This window comes from Chiloscyllium punctatum, chromosome 28 (assembly GCF_047496795.1).
Source record: "Chiloscyllium punctatum isolate Juve2018m chromosome 28, sChiPun1.3, whole genome shotgun sequence".
In the NCBI taxonomy this organism is placed as follows: domain Eukaryota; kingdom Metazoa; phylum Chordata; class Chondrichthyes; order Orectolobiformes; family Hemiscylliidae; genus Chiloscyllium; species Chiloscyllium punctatum.
The window spans coordinates 7,469,238-7,491,794 of record NC_092766.1 but is presented as its reverse complement, the minus strand read 5'-3'; the positions used below and the strand labels follow the sequence as shown (position 1 = coordinate 7,491,794).

The 22,557-nt window shown below is 53.7% G+C and overlaps 1 protein-coding gene across 1 annotated transcript; it reads left to right on the top strand.

Annotated features, from left to right (window-relative positions):
• The first annotated feature begins 1,146 nt into the window (after positions 1-1,146).
• On the top strand, positions 1,147-10,767 carry LOC140453884 (BTB/POZ domain-containing protein KCTD9-like). The gene is made up of 7 exons (XM_072548742.1): positions 1,147-1,316; positions 1,754-1,874; positions 2,162-2,257; positions 3,361-3,510; positions 6,157-6,262; positions 8,723-8,856; positions 10,269-10,767. The coding sequence occupies exons 1-7, from the start codon at positions 1,147-1,149 to the stop codon at positions 10,383-10,385; spliced, it is 894 nt and encodes a 297-aa protein (XP_072404843.1). The 3' UTR covers positions 10,386-10,767.
• The last annotated feature ends 11,790 nt before the right edge of the window (positions 10,768-22,557 follow it).

The following is a 22,557-nucleotide window of genomic DNA, read 5'->3' as shown; positions in this document are numbered from 1 at the left end:
CCAGGGTTTAACCAGGGGCTGTCCCTGCTGGGAAACGGGGGCCGGGCACATACAGAGCTCAGTGCCAGGGTTTAACCAGGGGCTGTCCCTGCTGGGAAACGGGGGCCGGGCACATACAGAGCTCAGTGCCAGGGTTTAACCAGGGGCTGTCCCTGCTGGGAAACGGGGGACCGGGCACATACAGAGCTCAGTGCCAGGGTTTAACCAGGGCTGTCCCTGCTAGGTGAGCTGGGAAACGGGGGGCCGGGCACATACAGAGCTCAGTGCCAGGGTTTAACCAGGGGCTGTCCCTGCTAGGTGAGCTGGGAAACGGGGGGGCCGGGCACATTACAGAGCTCAGTGCCAGGGTTTAACCAGGGGCTGTCCCTGCTAGGTGAGCTGGGAAACGGGGGGCCGGCACATACAGAGCTCAGTGCCAGGGTTTAACCAGGGGCTGTCCCTGCTAGGTGAGCTGGGAAACGGGGGCCGGGAACGCGCTGGTCACCACTGCATTCTCGGGTGGCTTGTCTGTGTCCAGGTGGCGCTAAGAAATAGACTCATCCTTTTCGATAAAGTAGAGCGTGGTCACTCCCCAGAGCCTGACCCCACCACCGACCAGGCCCAAGTCAGGAGGGTGTGTGAGGGAATACTCCCCACTTGCCCTGGATGGGCGGGGGGGAAGCAGCTCCAACAACACTCGAGAAGCTCGACACCATCCAGGGACAAAGCAGCCCCCATTAGATTGTCCCCACACCCACAAACCCCCACTCCCTCATTCCCCCCCGACGCTCAGTAACAGCAGTGGGTACCATCTACAAGACGCACTGCAGCAACTCCCCAGGCTCCTCAGACAGCACCTTCCAAACCCCACGGCCACTTCCATCGGGAAGGACAAGGGGCAGCAGATACATGAGAACACCACCCCCCTGCACGTTCCCCTCCGAGCCCCTCACCGTCCCGACTCGGAAATATATCGGCCGTTCTTCAGTGTCGCCGGGTCAGAATCCTGGGGGTCCCTACACCACACGTGGTTCAAAATGGCGGCTCAGCACCCCCACCTTCTCAAGGGGGCAAATAGGGCTGGGCTGTCAATGCTGGCTCAGCCAACGACGCCCTAGTCCCACAGATGAATGTTTAAACAAAGTATATGAAGAAATCCTTTCAGCGATGGGTTTGTGGTTGCCCTCACCCTTGTGGTCGTCTGGTGAATCTATTGAGCGCTGTTCGGGTGAAGGAAGAATTCCTGAATGCCTCTGTGGCATACCACTGAGGAAAACAGCCCGAGGGCACGGGTTATGTCAACACCCAAGCACCTGGCACGACGCAGTGGCTGACTGGTTGGCACTGCTGCCTCACGGTGCCAGGGACCCGTGTCCGATCGCTTTCCCCCCACCCCCCATCCCAGGTGCCTGTCTGTGTGGCGTTGGCGCGTTCTGCGTGTGTGTGGGGGGGGGGTTTGCTCCAGTTTCCTCCCACAGTCCAAAGATGTCCAGGTTTTCGGGTGGATGTGCCACCCCCCCCCCCCACCCCCCCCCCCCCAACCTGTAGTTACCAGGCTCGGTGGATTGGCTGTGGGGAATGCAGGGCTCGGGGTGGGGGGGGCAGGCGGGTGGGCTGCTCGTCAGTGTTGACACGCCAGGCCGAGCGTCCTGCTTCCGCCCTGGGCAGGGATTGTGTTGTGAAATAATTGAGGGGAGCAGCAGTGGTAATGTCTTCTACAAGGTCGTGTCGATCAGACTGAGCAGGGCGCGGATCTCTCTGCTGGAGGTTAAAGGGCTCGTGAGGAGCTCTTGTTGGAATTTACAGGGCCTCACTTGTCCCGTGCAGGTGTCCTGGAGGAAGCCAAGTTCTTCGGAATAGACTCGCTAATCGAGCAGTTGGAGTTGCTGATTAAGGTAAGGGTCCGGACAATGCCAGCCCATTGTATATACCGTGTGCGCGTGTGTACACGTACATATTTCATATAGCCGGCTCTGAACGCCCAGGATTGAGACGGCCACCGCTGCAGAGGAGCACGCCTGTTCCTGATGGGCTGAAGAGCCGCCTCAGTGACCCTCGAACCCGTGGGGGGGGGTGGGGCTGATACGCCGCGTCCCGTTGCACAGCAGTCCCCCCCCTTCCCCGCTGTGACAGGCGCAGGTTGAGCGAGGTAACTCACTTTGCCTTGTGCTTTCCGTTCCAGAATTCCCTGCCTGCCGAGGACCATTCCCCCATCTCCCGGAAGGAGTTTGTCCGCTTCCTGCTGGCCACGCCCACCAAGTCGGAGCTGCGTTGCCAGGTGACCGAGGCGGGGGGCTGTTCCGGCTTTCTGTGACCGGATTTGGGCACCGCTTGGTGTGGGGAGTGGGGTTGCTGGACTGCTTTTTTTTTCCAAATCCTCTCCTGGGGTGTGAACAGGCTTGAGGAGGCGACTCAGTGCGTGCGGGAGGGTTAAGCAGCGGATGTAGATTATATGGACTTCAGTGGATTTTAGCATCAGGAGCAGGAGTAGGCCGTCTGACCCCATTCAAACCTGCCCCGCCCTTCAGGGTCATGGCTGATCTCTCTCATGGACTCCGCTTCCACTCTCTTCCCCCTTCATTCCTTCACTGTTCCAAAAATGGTCGATCTCAGCCTTAAAAACATTCCTTGAGGAAGCCTCAACCACTTGCACTGCATTCCACCAATTCCCAACCCTCTGGGTGAAGAGGTTCCTCCTCAATCTGCTCCCTCCCTCCCTCATTTGGAGGCTACACCCTCTTGTCCAATTTTCGCCGGCCAGTGGAAACATCCTCTCTACCTCCATCCTATCTATTCCCTTCATGATTTTGTATGTTTCTATAAGAGGCCCCCTCGTTCTTCGAGTATAGTCCCAGTCTACTCAGTCTCTCCTCATAAACCGAACCCCTCAACTCCAGAATCAACCTCCTCCGCACCCCCCTCCAGTGCCCGTCCGTCCTGTCTCAAGTGAGGAGACCAAAACTGCACACAGTTCTCTAGGTGTGGTCTCACCAGCTCCCTGTACTATAACCTCCCTGCTTTTCAACTCCATCCCTCTAGCAATGGAGTACAGAGCTCCATCTGCCTTCCTCATTCCCTGCTGGACCTGCAGGCTGTATATCTCTACGACCAACCTTCCGAGATTCATGTACAAGGACACCCAGGTCCCTCTGCACAGCACCTTTTTGACAAGGGGGACGCATGACCCCAGTGGAGGAGGGGAGTAACTGGGTTCAGAGTTCCTCACTGGAGGTTCCGAGCGCTGGTCAAAGGGTGTTTCTGTGATCCGGGTTAAGTGCGGTGTCTCTCCTGGTTGTGGAATGCGTTTCCCCCTTCTCTTTTCCCACCCCCCCCCATACCCTTCTGCCCGCTAACTTGTCCCATTCCTGCTGTCTGCTCCAGGGTCTGAATTTCCGCGGGACCGATCTGTCACGGCTGGACCTCCGTTACATCAACTTCAAGATGGCCAACTTGAGCAACTGTAACCTGAGTCACGCCAACCTCTGCAGCTCCAACCTGGAGCGGGCAGACCTGTCTGGCGCCATCCTCGACGTGAGTCTCCTTTCTCCCTGTTCACAGTTTCACGGACGGAGGTGGGCGCCCAAAGGGGCAGATGTGGTGCCAACCGCGCGGGCGCCGCTCTGTCCCTGGATGGTGTCGAGCTTCTCGTGTGTGGTTGGAGCTGCCCCCCCCTCCCCCCATCCAGGGCGAGTGGGGACAGGCTTTGGGGGGAGTCAGGAGGGGAGTTACTCGCTGCAGGATTCCCAGCCTCTGAGCTGCTCTTGTAGCCGCTGTGTTTATATGGGGCTGGTCTAGTTCAGTTTCTGGTCAATGGTAACCCCCAGGATGTTGGTAGTGGGAGGGATTCAGTGATGGTACCACCAGTGAACGTCAAGGGGCCGATGGTTAGATTCTCTCTTGTTGGCGACGGTAACCCCAGTATGTTGACAGTGGAGGGGGGATTCAGTGATGGTAACACCATTGAACGTCAAGGGGGCGATGGTTAGATTCTCTCTTGTTGGCGACGGTAACCCCCAGGATGTTGACACTGGGGGATTCAGTGATGGTAACACCATTGAACGTCAAGGGGGCGATGGTTAGATTCTCTCGTTGATGGTGGGGGGAGGGGGTGCGGGGCGGGATTCAGTGATGGTAACACCATTGAATGTCAAGTGGGCGATGGTTAGATTCTCTGAACAATGAATTGCTCGTACTCACTGGAATTTATAATAATCTGGGGAGGGGTGTCTCATAGTCACATGCAAAATCCCTGATGGGATAGGGCAGGCTAGATGTGGTGAGGGGGACGACGACGTTCCTGACGTTGGGAAAGTTTAGTACTAACTGATAAGCTGTTCAGGCCTGAGATTGGGAGGAATGTGTTCAGTCAGAGTTGTGGTGCTGGTGGAATTCTATCTCCGAGAGCTGTTGGGGCCAGTCCATTAGCTGTATTCACGAGGGAGATAAACGTGGATTAAGGCGGTTAGAGGGAAAGCAGGAGTGCGACCCTGAGATTGCATGACCAGCCAGGACCATCCACCAATTTCCAATGTCTCTCTCTCTCTCTCTCTCTCTCGCTGGGGATGGCCCGAATACTTTTTAGTCCGTCCTGGGAATAAGTGCGTGGAGAGAAACAAAATGGGAGGGAGGCAGGCAGTTCGGCCCCATCAGCCCACCCCCCCCCCCCCCCCCGTCCTTGCTGCCCCACTCAGAACAAACGTCGATCGCTGACCTCAACACGGCTCTCCCGCCATGCTCTCCCATTCTCCACCCCCCCCCCCCCCCAACCTCCAAGAGACTGCGAAAACAAATTATTGGGGCAGGTTCAGCGTCTGTGTGGGGAGGAGAGAGAGAGAAAAAGTGTTAATGTTTCGAGTCCAGGACTTTGTGTCCACCTCTGTCTTAATTCTGCTCACTATTTGGAGCATCTGGAACCCCTCTGACGATACCCCACCTTCTCTCAGTCCCAAACCGACCAGCCACTTTGTCCTGAGAGTGTTCCACCCTATTCCAGTGCACAATGTCATTGTGTCTAACGTGTTGGAGCAGGGCAATCGTAGTTTTGTGTGCAGTGTTGTTTTCACTGGAGGCCTATGTGCAGTGGTGTGCCACAAGCTTCGGTGCTGGGTCCACTACCTTTTTTTTATCATTTTATATAAATGACTTGGGTGCGAACGGAGGGGGTGTGGTTAGTCAGTTTGCAGAGGACACCAAAACTGATGGTGTCATGGACAGTGAAGAGGGTTACCTCAGATTACAACAGGATCTGGACCAGATGGGCCAATGGGCTGAGAAGTGGCAGATGGAGTTTAATTCAGATAAATGTGAGGTGCTGCATTTTGGGAAAGTGAATCTTAGCAAGACTTATACACTTAATGGTAAGGTCCTAGGGAGTGTTGCTGAACAAAGAGACCTTGGAGTACAGGTTCATAGCTCCTTGAAAGTGGAGTCGCAGGTAGATAGGATAGTGAAGAAGGCGTTTGGTATGCTTTCCTTTATTGGTCAGAGTATTGAGTACAGGAGTGGCCGAGTACAGGAGTTGGGAGGTCATGTTGTGGCTGGACAGGACATTGGTTAGGCCACTGTTGGAATATTGCGTGCAATTCTGGTCTCCTTCCTATCGGAAAGATGTTGTGAAACTTGAAAGGGTTCAGAAAAGATTTATAAGGAAGTTGCCAGGGTTGGAGGATCTGAGCTACAGGGAGAGGCTGAACAGGCTGGGGCTGTTTTCCCTGGAGTGTCGGAGGCTGAGGGGTGACCTTATAGAGGTTTATAAGATCATGAGGGGACATGGATAGGGTAAATAGGCAAGGTCTTTTCCCTTGGGGTGGGGGAGTCCAGAACTAGAGGGGCATAGGTTTAGGGTGAGAGGGGAAAGATATAAAAGAGACCTAAGGGGCAACTTTTTCACACAGAGGGTGGTACGTGTCTGGAATGAGCTGCCAGAGGATGTGGTGGAGGCTGGTACAATGACAGCATTTAAAAGGCATCTGGATGGGTATATGAATAGGAAGGGTTTGGAGGGATATGGGCCGGGTGCTGGCAGGTGGGACTAGATTAGGTTATTTGGTTGGCATGGACTGGTCGGGCCGAAGAGTCTGTTTCCCTGTTGTATGGCTATACATTGCCAATTTGAAAGCCACTCTCTTCTGCGTGCTGGGGTCTTAATGTCTGGGCTCTTCCTTTCTGGTTTGCCAGGGTGCCAACCTCCAGGGGGTGAAAATGCTGTGCTGTAACGCCGAGGGGGCATCGCTGAAGGGCTGCAACTTCGAAGACCCCGCAGGCCTGAAGGCCAACTTGGAGGGTAAGTCGGTTCATCCTCCGCATTTGCGTAGCACCTTCCCCCCCCCCCCCCACCGCCAACCTCTGGACAAAGGTCCAGAGCGCTTCTCGAGCAGAGACGTACCATGTTGAAGGAACCAACAGAGCGGTCCCATTAGAAATGAAAACGTCAAACAGTGGCTAAATATTGCTCAGGGTAGCCAGGGAGAACCTCCCAGCTTCCCTTGCTGAAGAGGTCAGGTTTAATGCCAGGCTGGACAGTTGGGAGGTTATATACAGTAAGTGGCTGCACTTCTGACAGCCCCAATGTTAAACACAAAGAGAACAAAGAACATTCCAGCACAGGCCCTTCGGCCCTCCTGCGCCGATCCGGATCCTCCATCGAAAACCCGTCGCCTATCTTTCTAAGGGTCTGTATCCCTCTGCTCCCTGCCCACTCTGGATACATCTTCAATGGCGCTATCGTGCCCGCCTCTACCACCCTCCACTGGCAACGTGTTCCAGGCCCCCACCACCCTCTGCATAACCAACTTCCCACCCAATATCTCTCTTAAACCTTTCCCCTCTCACCTTGAATTCGTGGCCCCTAGTAATTGAGTCCTCCCCCAACTCTGGGGAAAAGCCTCTTGCTATCCACTCTGTCTGTACCTCCAATGATTTTGTAGACCTCAATCAGGTCCCCCCCCTTAACCTCCGTCATTTTAATGAAAATAATCCTAATCTACTCAACCTCTCTTCATAGCTAGCGTCCTCCATACCAGGCAGCATCCTGGTGAACCTCCCCTGCACCCTCTCCAAAGCGTCCACATCCTTTTGGTAATGTGGCGACCAGAACTGTAGGCAGCGTTCCAAATGTGGCCGAACAAAAAGTCTTATACAGCTGTAACATGACCTGCCAACTCTTGTCCTCAATCGCCCGACCGATGAAGGAAAGCATGCCGTAACAACTTTTAGTGAATCACAGATCCCCATAGGAATCTGTGTTAAAGTCAGAGTTAGGTTCTGTCGGATAGTCATAAAGATGTACAGCACGGAAACAGACCCTTCGGTCCAACCCGTCCATGCTGACCCAGATATCCCAACCCAATCTAGTCCCACCTACCAGCACCCGGCCCATATCCCTCCAAACCCTTCCTATTCATATACCCATCCAAGTACATCTTAAATGTCGCAATTGTACCAGCCTCCACCACTTCCTCTGGCAGCTCATTCCATACACGTATCACCCTCTGGGTGAAAAAGTTACCCCTTAGGTCCCTTTTATATCTTTCCCCTCTCACCCTAAACCTGTGCCCCTCTAGTTCTGGACTCCCCCACCCCAGGGGGAAAAGACCTTGCCTATTTTATCCTATTCATGTCCCCTCATGATTTTATAAACCTCTATAAGGTCACCCCCTCAGCCTCCGACGCTCCAGGGAAACCAGCCCCGGCCTGTTCAGCCTCTCCCTGTAGCTCCAACATCCTTGTAAGTCTTTTCTGAGCCCTTTCAAACTTCACAGCATCCTTCTGATAGGTGTCGTGGGGAAAATGTCGAGAATCACCAGGAGACGCAGAGAGTTCCTCAAGAAATAGGTCTTTTATTTGGAAACAAAAAACCGTGACACTGAGAAAACAGATTCTCGAATGTCCCCGAACCTCTGGGTTCGTGGATCTTTATACCTTTTTATAATTATGTTTCTGTTAGCTTATCACCCATATCAAACTATATTCATCAAAGTACTTCCTCCAGTTACACAATAAACCAATGATATTTAGTTCCCATTATCTCTTTAGTTATACATTCCACTTAATGTTATTCTAATGTGAGATATTTAGTGCTAACTTTAGCAACAATGGTCTCTCATTCCAGACTCGACTTAATATTTTCCTAATGTCATGATTGGATATTTATTATCACCTCTGCTACAGTGATCTTCCTTTCCAGACTAACCTGTATGATTGGATATTTATTATCACCTCTGCTAGTTAACAGGGAAACTAGCTCTGCTAACTGTTCTCTCATCTCGCCATAGTGACCTTTCAGCCTTAACTTTACTCTGCTGATTGTGTAAGAGTGTCCCACTATGGTTATCCCATCCTTCCTCCCACAGACCACAGATTGCCAGTGGGCTTTGTGCTTTAACCCTTTCCATGCTTTCATGTTCTTTAATTTTCATATAGGCGGCCTGTGGGACACAAGCGATTGAAATACTGTGTGTACACGTACAGTACTGAGCGTTTTCGAGCATAACTTGGAAGATTGAGGAAAGATGGAAGGCAGTATACCCCCCTCCGCCCCGTACAGTATTGTTAAAAAGATGGACTCCTATATTGAGCTACCACTCTCTCTCTCTCTCTCTCTCTCTCTCAAAGTCTGGCAAGCCCAGGAGGAGGGAGATTGAGCTGGAAGGAGAACGGGGGAGGTGTGTGTGTGTGTGTGTGGTGGGAGAACGTTGCCCTGCGTGCCCAGAGTCGATAAAACCCGCTGTTGGGGTTTTTGCAGGCGCGAACCTGAAGGGAGTGGACATGGAGGGGAGCCAGATGACAGGCATCAACCTGCGGGTAGCCACCCTGAAGAACGCCAAGCTGAAGAACTGCAACCTCCGAGGGGCGACGCTGGCCGGCACAGACCTGGAGGTGAGGGCCCCCCCCCCCACCGGCTTCGGTTCCAGACTTCCCGGACCCCCCTGGTAACGCCCAAGAGTGGCCTGGGCTGGGCTCAGCTCGGCAGATGTGGCCTGCCCCCTCCCCTCCCCTCCCCTCCCCGGGCACATTTCTGTTCGAGCGTCCCCCAAAACCTGTCCATTTGTGCGGTGCACAAGCTGATCCCACGGCCTTCAGCGTTCGGGTACTTAGGGTGCGTCTCCACAGCACTCCTCCGAGGTTGTGAGGTTTCCCACCTCCCCTTCCCAGACTGTACATCCCAGAGTCACCCTCTGGGTGAAAGTTATTTTCCTCTAGTCCGTCCTTGTGAAACGATGGCCCCCCCGTGTTCACATCTTAGCTGCTTTCTACCCCCCCCCCCATCATCCTCCACACCCTCTCTCGGATCCCTCCCTTCTGCTCCACTGGATACGACCCGAGCATATCCAGCCTCCAACCTGCTCCGTCCCAGGTAACGTTCTGGTGAGTCTCCCTCTGCACCTCCCCTCCAGTCCAACCCCATCCTTCCGACAGTGTGGGGAGCCGGAACCGCACACCGTACTCCAGCTGTGGCCTGGACAGCTCTGACGTAACCTCCCTGCTTTTATAACCCACACCCTGATTGATCAAGGCCAGAGGCCTTGTCTAACGCACCCTATTCCCCCTCCTGCTGCCCTCAGGGGTCTGTGGAGGAGCGCTCTCCTGTCCGGCCATGAGTTGCTCCTCCTTCAGGATTAACTTCCATCACCCACTGATCTGGCCAACCCTCCTGGAATCCACGCCTCCTTCCTCACTGTCAACTGCCCATTGTGTCATCTGTAAGTGTACTCATCGTTAACTCCCTCCCCCACACCCAACGCGGCCACATGTTCCTGTTCGAGTGTACCGTCCGTTCTGTCAGCAGAAGGTGACTTTAGTGCGCAGCGTGCTGTGCTGCTGTGTTGAAAATTCACCAGGAAGGCAAAACCCAGTCTGGCCTAAAGGGCAACCAGTCCTGCTCTAAGCAGTGTATTCTCTTTTCACCCTGCCCACCTCCCCTTCCCTCCCTTTTTTTCCCTTCCCTCCCTTTTTTTCCCTTCCCTTCCCTCCCTTTTTTTCCCTTCCCTTCCCTCCCTTTTTGCCCCTTCCCTCCCTTTTTGCCCCTTCCCTCCCTTTTTGCCCGTTCCCTCCCTTTTTGCCCCTTCCCTCCCTTTTTGCCCCTTCCCTCCCTTTTTGCCCCTTCCCTCCCCTCTCTCGAAGACATTGGTGTTACCAAGAGAAAGGGGATTGTTGTCTTCTGTACCTGCACCTCACTGTTATCCTGAGGGGACCCACCAGGTGAGCAGATGCGGGTGCAGTAGCTGTCTCTCCAGACTAACCCATTCTTCCCCCACCCCCCCCCCCCCCATCTCTCGTTTATCTTTCAGAACTGTGACCTGTCCGGCTGTGACCTCCAAGAGGCGAACTTGCGTGGCTCCAACGTCAAAGGTGCCATCTTTGAGGAGATGCTCACACCTTTGCACATGTCTCAGAGTGTCCGATAGGTGGGAGAGGAGGAGGAGGAGGTGGTGAGGGATGGGGGAAACGACTGCCCGTCCCCAACCCCGCCCTTGGGGAGAAGAAGGCCCCACTGCCCCCTACAGACTGACCGTTGGTCCACCTGGGGAACCCCACCGCGCTGAGCAGCTGGCCAGCTTCATGGAGTGACTCAGTCACCATCACTGCCTTCCCCCCCCCCCCCCCTTTCCAGTTGCTGCTCTGATACAGCCTGTGCGTGTCTGACCCTGCCCCTCACCTCACATTGTTTCCTGTATGTCTATATACACACACCTGCTCTCACGCGCACGTGTACACATGCACACCACCCCCCCTACACATATTCACCTCTGGGGGGGGGGGAGGTGGGTGGAGGGAACGAGACTGACTCCCCGGGGGGGGGGGGGGGGGGGGAGGGGCAGAGGGAGTGAGAGTGACTCCTCTTGGGGGGGGGGGGGGGGTGGGAGAGGGGGATGGGTGGAGGGAGTGAGAGTGACTCCTTTGGGGGGTGCAGAGGGGAGTGAGAGTGACTCCTCTTGGGGGGGGGAGGAGAGGGAGGGGGGCAGGCAGAGGGGGAGTGCCCAATGCCCCCCCCCCCGTAGCAGGGCAGCTCGCCGCCCGTGTTGCTGCTGGCGTTAGTCCCTTGGAGGTGCGCACGGCCTAGCGTTGGGCTGCCCCACAGAGCCCCGGTGCGGCTGCTGGGTGAGGGAAGAATATGGCGGCCCTGTGGGCGGGTGCCCACGAGGGGAATTATTTTCCATCAAAGCACTTGCACCTCACCTGATGAGACATGAGGGGGGAAAGTCTCCTGCTCCCTCCCCTCAGAGGGGGGAGTTCCAGCACACTGTTGTTGCAGGGTGGTGCTGATTGTACATGGCCTTGTTAAATTAAAGAATATTTGTGAGCTAGCCATCGCTGGCCACTCGTGTGTGTGTGTGTGTGTGTGTGTGTGTGTTTGTGTCCCTTCACTGTGTGACTTCACCTTCTCTGCTGAGTCATCCTACGGCTGCTTCCCTCTCAATAGGACAAGGGGCAGCAGCTACCTGGGGCCCCCCTCACCGTCCCGACTCCCAAATATATCAGCCGTTCCTTCAGGGTTCAGGATCCTGGGCCTCCCTCCCTCAGGGTGCAGTGTGGGGATCCCTACACCCACACCCAGTTCAAGATGGCAGCTTCCCCCCCCCATCACCTCAACAGGGCAACTGGTGTGGGAGAAATGGGCAACTGTCCAGGGCAAAGAATTCCAAGTGTTTGCAGTCTTGAGTGAAGACGTTTCTTGTTGCAGTCCGAAGTGTCAACCCCCTAAGCATGAGACTGCATTTACCCCCCCCCCCCAGTTTGAAGTTTCCCTGGATGAGGGGAGATTAGAGGAGTTGGAAGAGGGGTGACTGACCCTGTCAAAATGCCCCTTCACGGTTGAATTTATTGAACAAAACTGGGTTTGGGGGAGTCCAAGTTGGGCAGAGGTTAAATCTCTTTGTTTCTCAAGCAGCTGGCCAGTAGAGTCGTAGAGATGTACAGCACGGAAGAAGACCCTTTGGTCCAACCCGTCCATGCTGACCCAGATATCCCAACCCAATCTAGTCCCACCTGCCAGCATCCGGCCCATATCCCTCCAAATCCTCTCTCTAGTTCTGGACTCCCCCACCCCAGGGGGAAAAGACCGTGTCTATTTACCCTATCCATGCCCCTCATGATTTTATAAACCTCTGTAAGGTCACCCTCTCAGCCTCCGACGCTCCAGGGAAAACAGCCCCAGCCTTTTCAGCCTCTCCCTGTAGCTCCAACCCTGGAAACGTCCTTGTAAATCTTTTCTGAACCCTTTCAAGTTCTTTCCGATAGGAAGGAGACCAGAATTGCACGCAATATTCCAACAGTGGCCTAACCAATGTCCTGTACAGCCGCAACATGACCTCCCAACTCCTGTACTCAATACTCTGCCCAATAAAGGAAAGCATACCAAACACCTTCTTCACTATCCTATCGACCTGCGACTCCAATTTCAAGGAGCTATGAACCTGCACTCCAAGGTGTCTGTTCAGCAACACTCCCCAGGACTTTGCCATTAACTCCTGGCTCTGATCTGCCTTTCCAAAATGCAGCACCTCGCATTTATTTAAATTGAACTGAACTTGTGGATGCTTTAATTAATGCCTCCTACCAATATGTGTGCAAGACAGGAAGGTGCAGGGTCACGGGGAGGAAGTGAAGTGATGGCCTGTTTCTAGACCTCCAAATGCCAGCTCACAAACAAGCTGACTTCACTAATCCCACCGCCCTGTAGCTGGAGGTGACAGTAGTGCAAAGGGATAGCGAGAGGCTGCTTCTATGTTCGAACTCTTCCACTCCACCCTCCACTGAGTTCCAGACCCCCACCAACCCGCTCTACTCTCCTGTTAGCCTTCAATCCGTGTGGACGGATCACCCCAAGTGGGGGGTGGGGGTGGGGGGGGGGTAGAAAGTGCTGAGCACAGCCTGTGAATGGCTTCTTAAAGGAGCAATCGCACGTGTTGCAGAATGATCTACGAGCTGAGCTGCTAAGTGGGTGAGGGAATAACACAATCGGTCGTGCACCACATATTCCGAAGCGTTTTACGCAGAGTGTCTGCGATACCCCAGGGCGAGTTAAGCATCCGTTGGAGTCCGTCTGTGGGGTGTTGCTGTGCAAACGCCAGGGGATTTCGCAATGGGTTGTATTAATCCTCTCATCGGCCAATTTTTTTTTTTCTTCTCCCTCTCAGCGGAGGAGCCAGTTCTCGAAAAGGCCCCTTGTTGCAGTGTCCAGTGTGGGGATGAAACGTTCACCAAATGTTTGCAGGTCTATGGAGGGGAAGTCAGGTTCCTAAGAATCTTAAGAAACCTCTTTGGGGACCATGAGAGGGCAAGTGGGGCTTCTAGCCCAGAGGTGGGGACGCTACAGCTTTCAGGGAAGGTTTAGTTTCATTAGTCAACCCTGACTGGGAAGTAATGGTTGCACTTATTCTCTGAGACTGGTCGGAGCTCTTCCCCATCAGTGCCTCCATTCAAATCCGCCAACAGTATATCTGCATTACGTGGTACGTTGGGCCCTTGTTATGGTGGAGGGCTTTGTGTCCTCTTCTGTCCTGGTGCCCCTCCCAGCTCACTCGATTGTCCCCACCCCCACAAACCCCCACTCCCTCCACCCCCCCCGACACTCAGTAGCAGCAGTGGGTACCATCTACAAGACGCACTGCAGCAACTCCCCCAGGCTCCTCAGACAGCACCTTCCAAACCCCACGGCCACTTCCATCTGGAAGGACAAGGGGCAGCAGGTACGTGGGAACACCACCCCCCTGCAAGTTCCCCTCCGAGCCCCTCACCATCCTGACTCGGAAATGTACCGGCCGTTCCTTCAGTGCCGCTGGGTCAGAATCCTGGGACTCTTAAAATGTGGGGGGGACCCAGAGTCCAGATTCGAGAGGGCAATTGAGCGACTTGTATATCTCCAGGATATATCCTGGTATGGAAAACTGGGAGGGAGTTTTCAGTCACAGCAAAGTGTTTGCGGATGTGGGCAGGAAATTGATAAATGAACAGGTATTAAGTCTTAAAATTAAATCGTAAAATCTCTGTGAGGAGGAGAAGGCTTCACACCGTGACTTTCAGTTACGCAGCAGGATCGCAGTTTAATGTGTATTGTAGAGACAACCTTGATAATGCATAGATTAAACTCCCCCTCCACCCCTTAGCGAAGAAAGTATTTTTGACCAACATTTGCAATTAAAGGCCCCCCACCCCCACCCCTTCGAGTCAATTCTGAGGCTGGGCACTTTGACAAAGTGAGTCACCCCTGCAGAGATGGATTAGTGAACAGAGATGTGACCATCTTCACCTGACTCATTTAGCGGTGTGCCTGCAGAGGGGATTATGGCTGTTGGCGTGATCCTTTGGAGGGTCCCTGCTGGCTTCTTAATGGCTGTGTTGTATATAAGCGGCCCCCGATCCCAAAGTCAGTGCCTTGTCTCCTCGTCCGCTCTCGCAAGGTAAGGGGGTTCTGTCAAGAGGCCGTGTCGGGAGAGAGACCGTCTGGTTAGCAGGCAAGCAGAGGGGGAAAGTGTAGGGATGTCTACTCCAGAAGGAAGGGGTGGGAGAACAGATTCCTGTTGAAATGGAGAAGGACTGCAGAATCCTGAGGTACGGGGGGGGGGGGGTGGGGGGCTGGGTTTCTTGATGCACAAACAGATGGGGCCGGTTTCGTTTGGGCTTCTGGTCAGCATGGATTGGTTGGGCCGAAGGGTCTGTGTCCGTGTGGTGTGACTCGAAGTCAGATGTGAAACTTGAAAGGGTGCAGAAAAGATTGACAAGGACGTTGGCGGGTCTACAGTATGGGGAGAGGCTGAACAGACTGGGGCTGTTTTCCCTGGAGCGTCGGAGGCTGAGGGGTGACCTTATAGAGGTTTATAAAATCATGAGGGGACATGGATAGGATAAATAGACAAGGTCTTTTCCCTGGGGTGGGGGAGTCCAGAACTAGAAGGGCATAGGTTTAGGGTGAGAGGGGCAAGATATAAAAGGGATTTAAGGAACAATGCTTTCACACAGAGGGTGGTACGTGTATGGAATGAGCTGCCAGAGGAAGTGGTGGAGGCTGGTACAATTGCAACATTTAAGAGGCATTTGGATGGGTATATGAATAGGAAGGGTTTGGAGGGATATGGGCCGGGTGCTGGCAGGTGGGACTAGATTGGGTTGGGATATCTGAACGGGTTGGACCGAAGGGTCTGTTTCCGTGCTGTATCACTCTAAGTAACATGAAAGTTAGCTTATTGCAAAGGGAAGGTCAAGAGGTCAAGTTTGAAAGTCATTGGTGAGGTGACTGCTCAGTTCGAACCCTCTCTACTTGCGTCAGACCATTCGAAATATTAAGGTGGTAAATTTGGCCATCATTACTCTCAACCCCAGTCTCCTGCCTTCTCCCCTTACCAACCAAGGGTGGGTGGGGGTCCGTGTTTTGAGGAAAGGTTGTGTTTCGATCCATTCTCGAGACAGATCAGATCCTGGGAGGAGAGGTGCATGCTGGGAGGCTGAACCTCGGCACAGGGAGCATCATTTTGAAACGTTCAGACCAGGGGTGGAGGGTCGAGCGAGGAGGGATGTCTTCCCTCCGAGCAATAGCTTTGTGAGTGGGATTTCTTGCTCCATCTGAGAGTGGAGGGAGACTGGATTGAGATCAGCCTGTTTTAGGTGGCCCAGTGTCCACAGCACGTGCCAACTCCTCTCTGTCAGCTTGACAAAGGAAGGGCTGAAAAAACACTCTATCGAGGTTCGATCCAGTGATGACCGTAAGTTAATTGTGGTTGGAAGTTCTTCCTGACCAGTACAGGAGGCTTTGGAGATCTGAGCTTGTAATGTGCACCTCTGTAAATTAAAACGCTCCGCAAATATATCGGCTCCGGTTCCATCCTCCACTGTCTGGCTTTCCAGAATAGTCCGGCCAGGATGCGGCCGTGGTTCAGGAAGGTCGGAACGCTTTCCGTGTAGGTAGCTGAACGCTTAAAGGATTGCAAGATTAAGCAACACCCATGTTGGGAGTAAAATCTCACCCCAGCTTGTAGATTGGGACGCCCGTTGCTGAGGTGTCAATCCCCACTATCACTCATTGGAATAAGGCTGACCTATTTCTGAGTGAGGGGCTCGGAGGGGAACGTGCAGGGGGGTGGTGTTCCCATGTACCTGCTGCCCCTTGTCCTTCCAGATGGAAGTGGCCGTGGGGTTTGGAAGGTGCTGTCTGAGGAGCCTGGGGGAGTTGCTGCAGTGTGTCTTGTAGATGTTACCCACTGCTGCTACTGAGCATCAGGGGGGCGGTGGGAGTGGGGGGTTTGTGGGGGTGGGGACAATCGAGCGGGGGGGCTGCTTTGTCCCTGGATGGTGTCGAGCTTCTCGAGGGTTGTTGGAGCTGCCCCACCCCCCACCCCCATCCAGGGCCAAGTGGGGAGTATTCCCTCACCCCCTCCTGACCTGGGCCCCTTCAGATTCTGACGGTTTTAATCAAACAAAGATGGTTGCCTGTTAAAGAAAAAACTTGCGGGGTTAGCGAGCTCTTTTTTTTCTCAAAGTGGTTCCGCTCAGCTCGGGGGAACGACGGAACAGAGTCGCGAAACGGTTCCGCCTTCATTTTCGGACTCATGACCACCAGCCGCCATTTTGAGCTGGGGGCGTTGGTTGGGAAGAGAAAACCGTGAGACAAACTGTGGCGTTTGTTTTCACCGGTCGGCAGGTCCGCTCGCTCCACTCACGATGTCGCCTGCAACCAAGCCGCTGGTTCTCCTTCTCCTGGTGTCCGCCATCTTTGTGAGCCTGTCGCCCGCGCAGCACTGGTCCTTCGATCTGCGTCCTGGAGGGAAGCGAGCAGCCGCTGATGCTGTTGTCTTCCAGAATGTAGGTACCTCAATTTCACCTGCCCATCAGGTGCACCTATCCTGCACATCCCTGAGCACTATGGGTAATTTAGCACGGTCAATCCACCCTAACCTGCACATCCCTGGGCACTGTGGGTAATTTAGCACGGTCAATCCACCCTAACCTGCACATCCCTGGGCACTGTGGGTAATTTAGCACGACCAATCCACCCTAACCTGCACATCCCTGAGCACTGTGGGTAATTTAGCACGACCAATCCACCCTAACTTGTTCATCCCTGAACATTATGGGTAATTTAGCACAGCCAATCCACCCTAACCTGCACATCCCTGAGCACTATGGGTAATTTAGCATGGCCAATCCACCCTAACCTGCACATCCCTGGGCACTGTGGGTAATTTAGCACGACCAATCCACCCTAACTTGTTCATCCCTGAACATTATGGGTAATTTAGCACAGCCAATCCACCCTAACCTGCACATCCCTGGGCACTGTGGGTAATTTAGCACGACCAATCCACCCTAACCTGCACATCCCTGAGCACTGTGGGTAATTTAGCACGACCAATCCACCCTAACTTGTTCATCCCTGAACATTATGGGTAATTTAGCACAGCCAATCCACCCTAACCTGCACATCCCTGAGCACTATGGGTAATTTAGCATGGCCAATCCACCCTAACCCACAGATCCCTGAACACTATGGGTAATTTAGCATGGCCAATCCACCATAACCTGCATATCCCTGAGCACTATGGGTAATTTAGCATGGTCAATTCACCCTAACCTGCACATCCCTGAACACTTTGGGACAATTTAGCACTGTCAATCCACCCTAACCTGCACATCCCTGAACACTATGGGTAATTTAGCATGGCCAATCCACCCTAACCTGCACATCCCTGAACACTATGGGACAATTTAGCATGGCCAATCCACCCTAACCTGTACATCCCTGAACACTATGGGTAATTTAGTATGGCCAATCCACCAAAACCTGCATATCCCTGAGCACTATGGGTAATTTAGCACAGCCAATCCACCCTAACCTGCACATCCCTGAGCACTATGGGTAATTTAGCATGGACAAATCACGCTAACCTGCACATCCCTAGGCACTATGGGTAATTTAGCACGGCCAATCCACCCTAACCTACACATCCCTGGGCACTATGGGTAATTTAGCCTGGCCAATCCACCCTAACCTGCACATCCCTGGGCACTATGGGTAATTTAGCCTGGCCAATCCACCCTAACCTGCACATCCCTGGGCACTATGGGTAATTTAGCCTGGCCAATCCACCTGTCCTGCACATCTTTGGACTGTGGGAGGAAACTGGATCAACTGGAGGAAACCCACACAGACACAGGGGAGAATGTGCAAACTCCACATACGGTCAGTCGCCCTGAGGCTGAGTCCTTGGTGCTGTGTGGCAGCAGTGCTAACCACTGAGCCACTGTGCCGTCACTCTCATCCCCTTAGCCCATATCCTCCACCTTCCTGACAACATTCCCGGCTTCTCCGGTCTCGCTCCCCCCCAACTCCTGCCCATCTCGAAATCCGCGGGCTGTCAATGTGGCGTTCCCCCTCGGAAAGTGCGCGCGCGTGTGGGTGTCCCACAGCGGCGTCCTGACACTGGCTGTCTTGTGTTGTTTCAGCCGAGCCGGGATACTGAACCAGCGCTGCAAGCCAGGAGGACGGAGATGTTCCCCCGGACTGCCCCAGCCGCGTCCTGGTAAGAGTCTTCCGTCGTCTGGGTCGGGATTGGCCCCGGGCGTCAGTCTTAACTCGATCCGATTTACCCGATACTGATCCGAACTTTCCCAGCCGACTTTCTGCACCCCCTTAGTCGCTCTGAGGACTGGGAAACTTTGCAAGTGAAGTGAGTGGGGAAAGGTCGGGGTACAATGTGAATAAATGTGGACTCATCCATCTTGGGAGGAGTAACAGTAACAAGGATTATTACATGAACAGTAGGGATTTGCGGCACGCTGCTGTGCAGAGGGATCTGGGTGTCCTTGTACATGAATCTCGGAAGGTTGGTCGTAGAGATATACGGCCTGCAGGTACAGCAGGGAATGAGGAAGGCAGATGGAGCTCTGTCCTCCATTGCTAGAGGGATGGAGTTTAAAAGTAGGGAGGTTATGGTACAGGGAGCTGGTGAGACCACACCTGGAGGACTGTGTGCAGTTTTGGTCTCCTCACTTGAGACAGGACGGACGGGCACTGGAGGGGGGTGCAGAGGAGGTTCACTGAGTTTGATTCTCCCTCTGCCCCCCTCCCCCCCCCCCCCCCCCCCGCCATCCCACCCCTTCAGGGTGGGATACTGGCTGATCTGGCGAAAACCAGAAAAGGTTTTCCCTGATGTCCACCTCAAGCCGAACTTGAACTTGATTTTCCCGGCCTTCGGGCTTCGATCGAGCCGACATGCTGGGGAATGCCTCCCTTCCCCTCAGAGCTGGAGGTAGAGGGCATTGAATAGGATCATAGGTTGACCATTGACCTCACCTCACCGCTGACCCCCCCCCCCTCAACCTGCGGTTTTCCCTCTAGGCAAAACTTACGCCAAGGATGAAGAAACCGTGATGTGGAACTGGAAGACGCCTTCGATGGTCGATATCTGGTCTGTTCGGCAACGTTTACCGGGTTCCTAACCCCTTCGAAAGAAATAAAACATTTCGGACTCTGGTCTCTGTGCCTTTTATTAATTCACACAAATGCCCCCCCCCCTACCCCCCAACTTCGTGGGGATAGAGTTCTTTGGACTGCACTCACAGGAAGCTGGGAACTTGGGCAGGATTGGCCATTCTGCCCATCTAACCTGCTGTGCTCTACGACTGACCCTCAATCTCACCGCCGCACTCCCTTTCCCCCCTCTCAGCCATTAGAAATTGATCCCGTTCCACAGTCTGAGAGCCACAGAGATGTACGACTACGCAAACAGACCCTTCGGTCCAACCCGCCCCAGATATCCCAACCCAACCTAGTCCCACCTGCCAGCACCCGGCCCATATCCCTCCAAACCCTTCCTATTCATATACCCATCCAGATGCCTCTTAAATGTTGTAATTGTACCAGCCCCCACCACTTCCTCTGGCAGCTCATTCCACACACGTACTACCCTCTGTGTTAAAAGGTTGCCCCTTAGGTCTCTTTTATATCTTACCCCTCTCACCCTAAACCTATGCCCCTCTAGTTCTGGACTCCCCAAACACCAGGGAAAAGACTTTGTCTATTGACCCTATCCATGCCCCCTCGTGATTTTATAAACCTCTCTGAGGGGAGGCAATAGCCTAGTTGTCTGACTGCTAATCCCGAGACCCGAGTAATGAGATGGGTCCCACTTTCCCCACACTAGGCCCGAAGCCTGTGGTGGGTTGGGGAGACCAAGGCAAAGGGTTTGGTTGAAGGGTTGGATCTAGCAGCTTCGAGGGAGGTGAGCAGCCGAAGGCATGGCCTCCAATGCTGGAGCGATGGGGAAACGGGGGTGGGGGGGGAGGGGAGTCACTGAGACCCCCAGAGGGTTTCGGAGTCTCCTGTGTGACGACGAGAGTTGACAATGTTAAAAGTGAGGTCTCACCAGACGTCAAGCCAATGGCGGTCATTGCTTTTCGAGTAGATTCCCTACAGTGTGGAAACAGGCCCTTCGGCCCAACGAGTCCAACACCGACCCTCCGAACAAGCTCCCCATTCCCAGTCTCAGACAGCAACCCTGTTGTCACATGGTCTCATCTGAGCATTGAATTAAATGTCCCCTTGTCTATCCAGCTGCCGTAGCTCTGCGATTGTCAAGAAACACCTCAATTGTTCACTTGTGAACCAACCTGCTGTTGCCTGAGTTAGTTAAGGTCTCGCTGCGCCCTCCCCTCCCCCCCACCTTTCACCAGCGATTGAGAAGGTAAACTCCGTTAGCAGGGGTAACTCTGTCAGAGTCACGGTACTGTGCTTTCGTTAGCATGTGTCCAGGTTCACTTCTGCGGATTGAGGAAAGAATACAGGAGAGAATTCAGGGGAGGATTACTGCTGAGGATGGGTGGGTTGTTACTGGACACCGTCTTTCGACCTCGTTTCCGCTATGGTGTTCGGGAGGCCAAGGCTTTTGAGGCTGGAAGATGTGGGAATCGAAATCCTAATCCGGCCAGCGGACCTGCGACTGGGTTTGACTCCAGAGAGTCACTTCCAGGGGGGAAACAGACCCTTCAACAGCCCAACCAGCCCGTGCTGAACACAATCGGCGGCACGGTAGCACAGTGGTTAGCACTGCTGCCTCACAGTGCCTGAGACCCGGGTTCAATTCCCGCCTCAGGCGACTGACTGTGTGGAGTTTGCACGTTCTCCCCGTGTCTGCGTGGGTTTCCTCCGGGTGCTCCGGTTTCCTCCCACAGTCCAAAGATGTGCAGGTGAATTGGCCATGCTAAATTGCCCGTAGTGTTAGGTAAGGGGTAAATGTAGGGGTATGGGTGGGTTGCGCTTTGGCGGGGCGGTGTGGACTTGTTGGGCCGAAGGGCCTGTTTCCACACTGTAAGTAATCTAATCTAATCCCCAAATTCAACTAGTCCCCCCTCCCCCCAGCCTGCTCCTGGCCCATATCCCTCGAAACCTTTCAACCTTGTCCAGCACTTCCTCGATGCTCTCAGACTGGAGGCCTGTGACCAGTGGAGTGCCACAAGGATCGGTGCTGGGTCCACTGCTTTCCATCATTGATATAAATAGAGTCATAGAGATGTCCAGCACGGAAACAGACCCTTCAGTCCAACCCGTCCATGCTGACCCAGATATCCTAAATTAATCCAGTCCCATCTGCCAGCACCCGGCCCATATCCCTCCAAACCCTTCCTATTCATATACCCATCCAGATGCCTTTTAAATGCTGTCATTGTACCAGCCTCCACCACATCCTCTGGCAGATCATTCCATACATGTACCACCCTCTGTGTGAAAAAGTTGCCCCTTTCATATCTTTCCCCTCTCTCCCTAAACCTATGTCCCACTAGTTCTGGACTCCCCGACGCCAGGGAAAAGACTTTGTCTATTTATCCTATCCATGCCCCTCATGATTTTATAAACCTCTATAAGGTCACCCCTCAGCCTCCGACGCTCCAGGGAAAACAGCCCCAGCCTGTTCAGCCTCTCCCTGTAGCTCAAACCCTCCAACCCTGGCAACATCCTTGATTAGGATGTGAGCATAAGAGGTATAGTTAGTAAGTTTGCAGATGACCCCAAAATTGGAGGGTGTAGTGGACAGCGAAGAGGGTTACCTCAGATTACAACAGGATCTGGACCAGATGGGTCAATGGGCTGAGAAGTGGCAGATGGAGTTTAATTCAGATAAATGTGAGGTGCTGCATTTTGGGAAAGCAAATCTTAGCAGGACTTATCCACTTAATGGTAAGGTCCTAGGGAGTGTTGCTGAACAAAGAGACCTTGGAGTGCAGGTTCATAGCTCCTTGAAAGTGGAGTCACAGGTAGATAGGATAGTGAAGAAGGCGTTTGGTATGCTTTCCTTTATTGGTCAGAGTATTGAGTACAGGAGTTGGGAGGTCATGTTGCGGCTGTACAGGACATTGGTTAGGCCACTGTTGGAATAAAGTATGCAATTCTGGTCTCCTTCCTATCGGAAAGATGTTGTGAAACTTGAAAGGGTTCAGAAAAGATTTACAAGGATGTTGCCAGGGTTGGAGGATCTGAGCTACAGGGAGAGGCTGAACAGGCTGGGGCTGTTTTCCCTGGAGCGTCGGAGGCTGAGGGGTGACCTTATAGAGGTTTATAAAATCATGAGGGGCATGGATAGGGTAAAT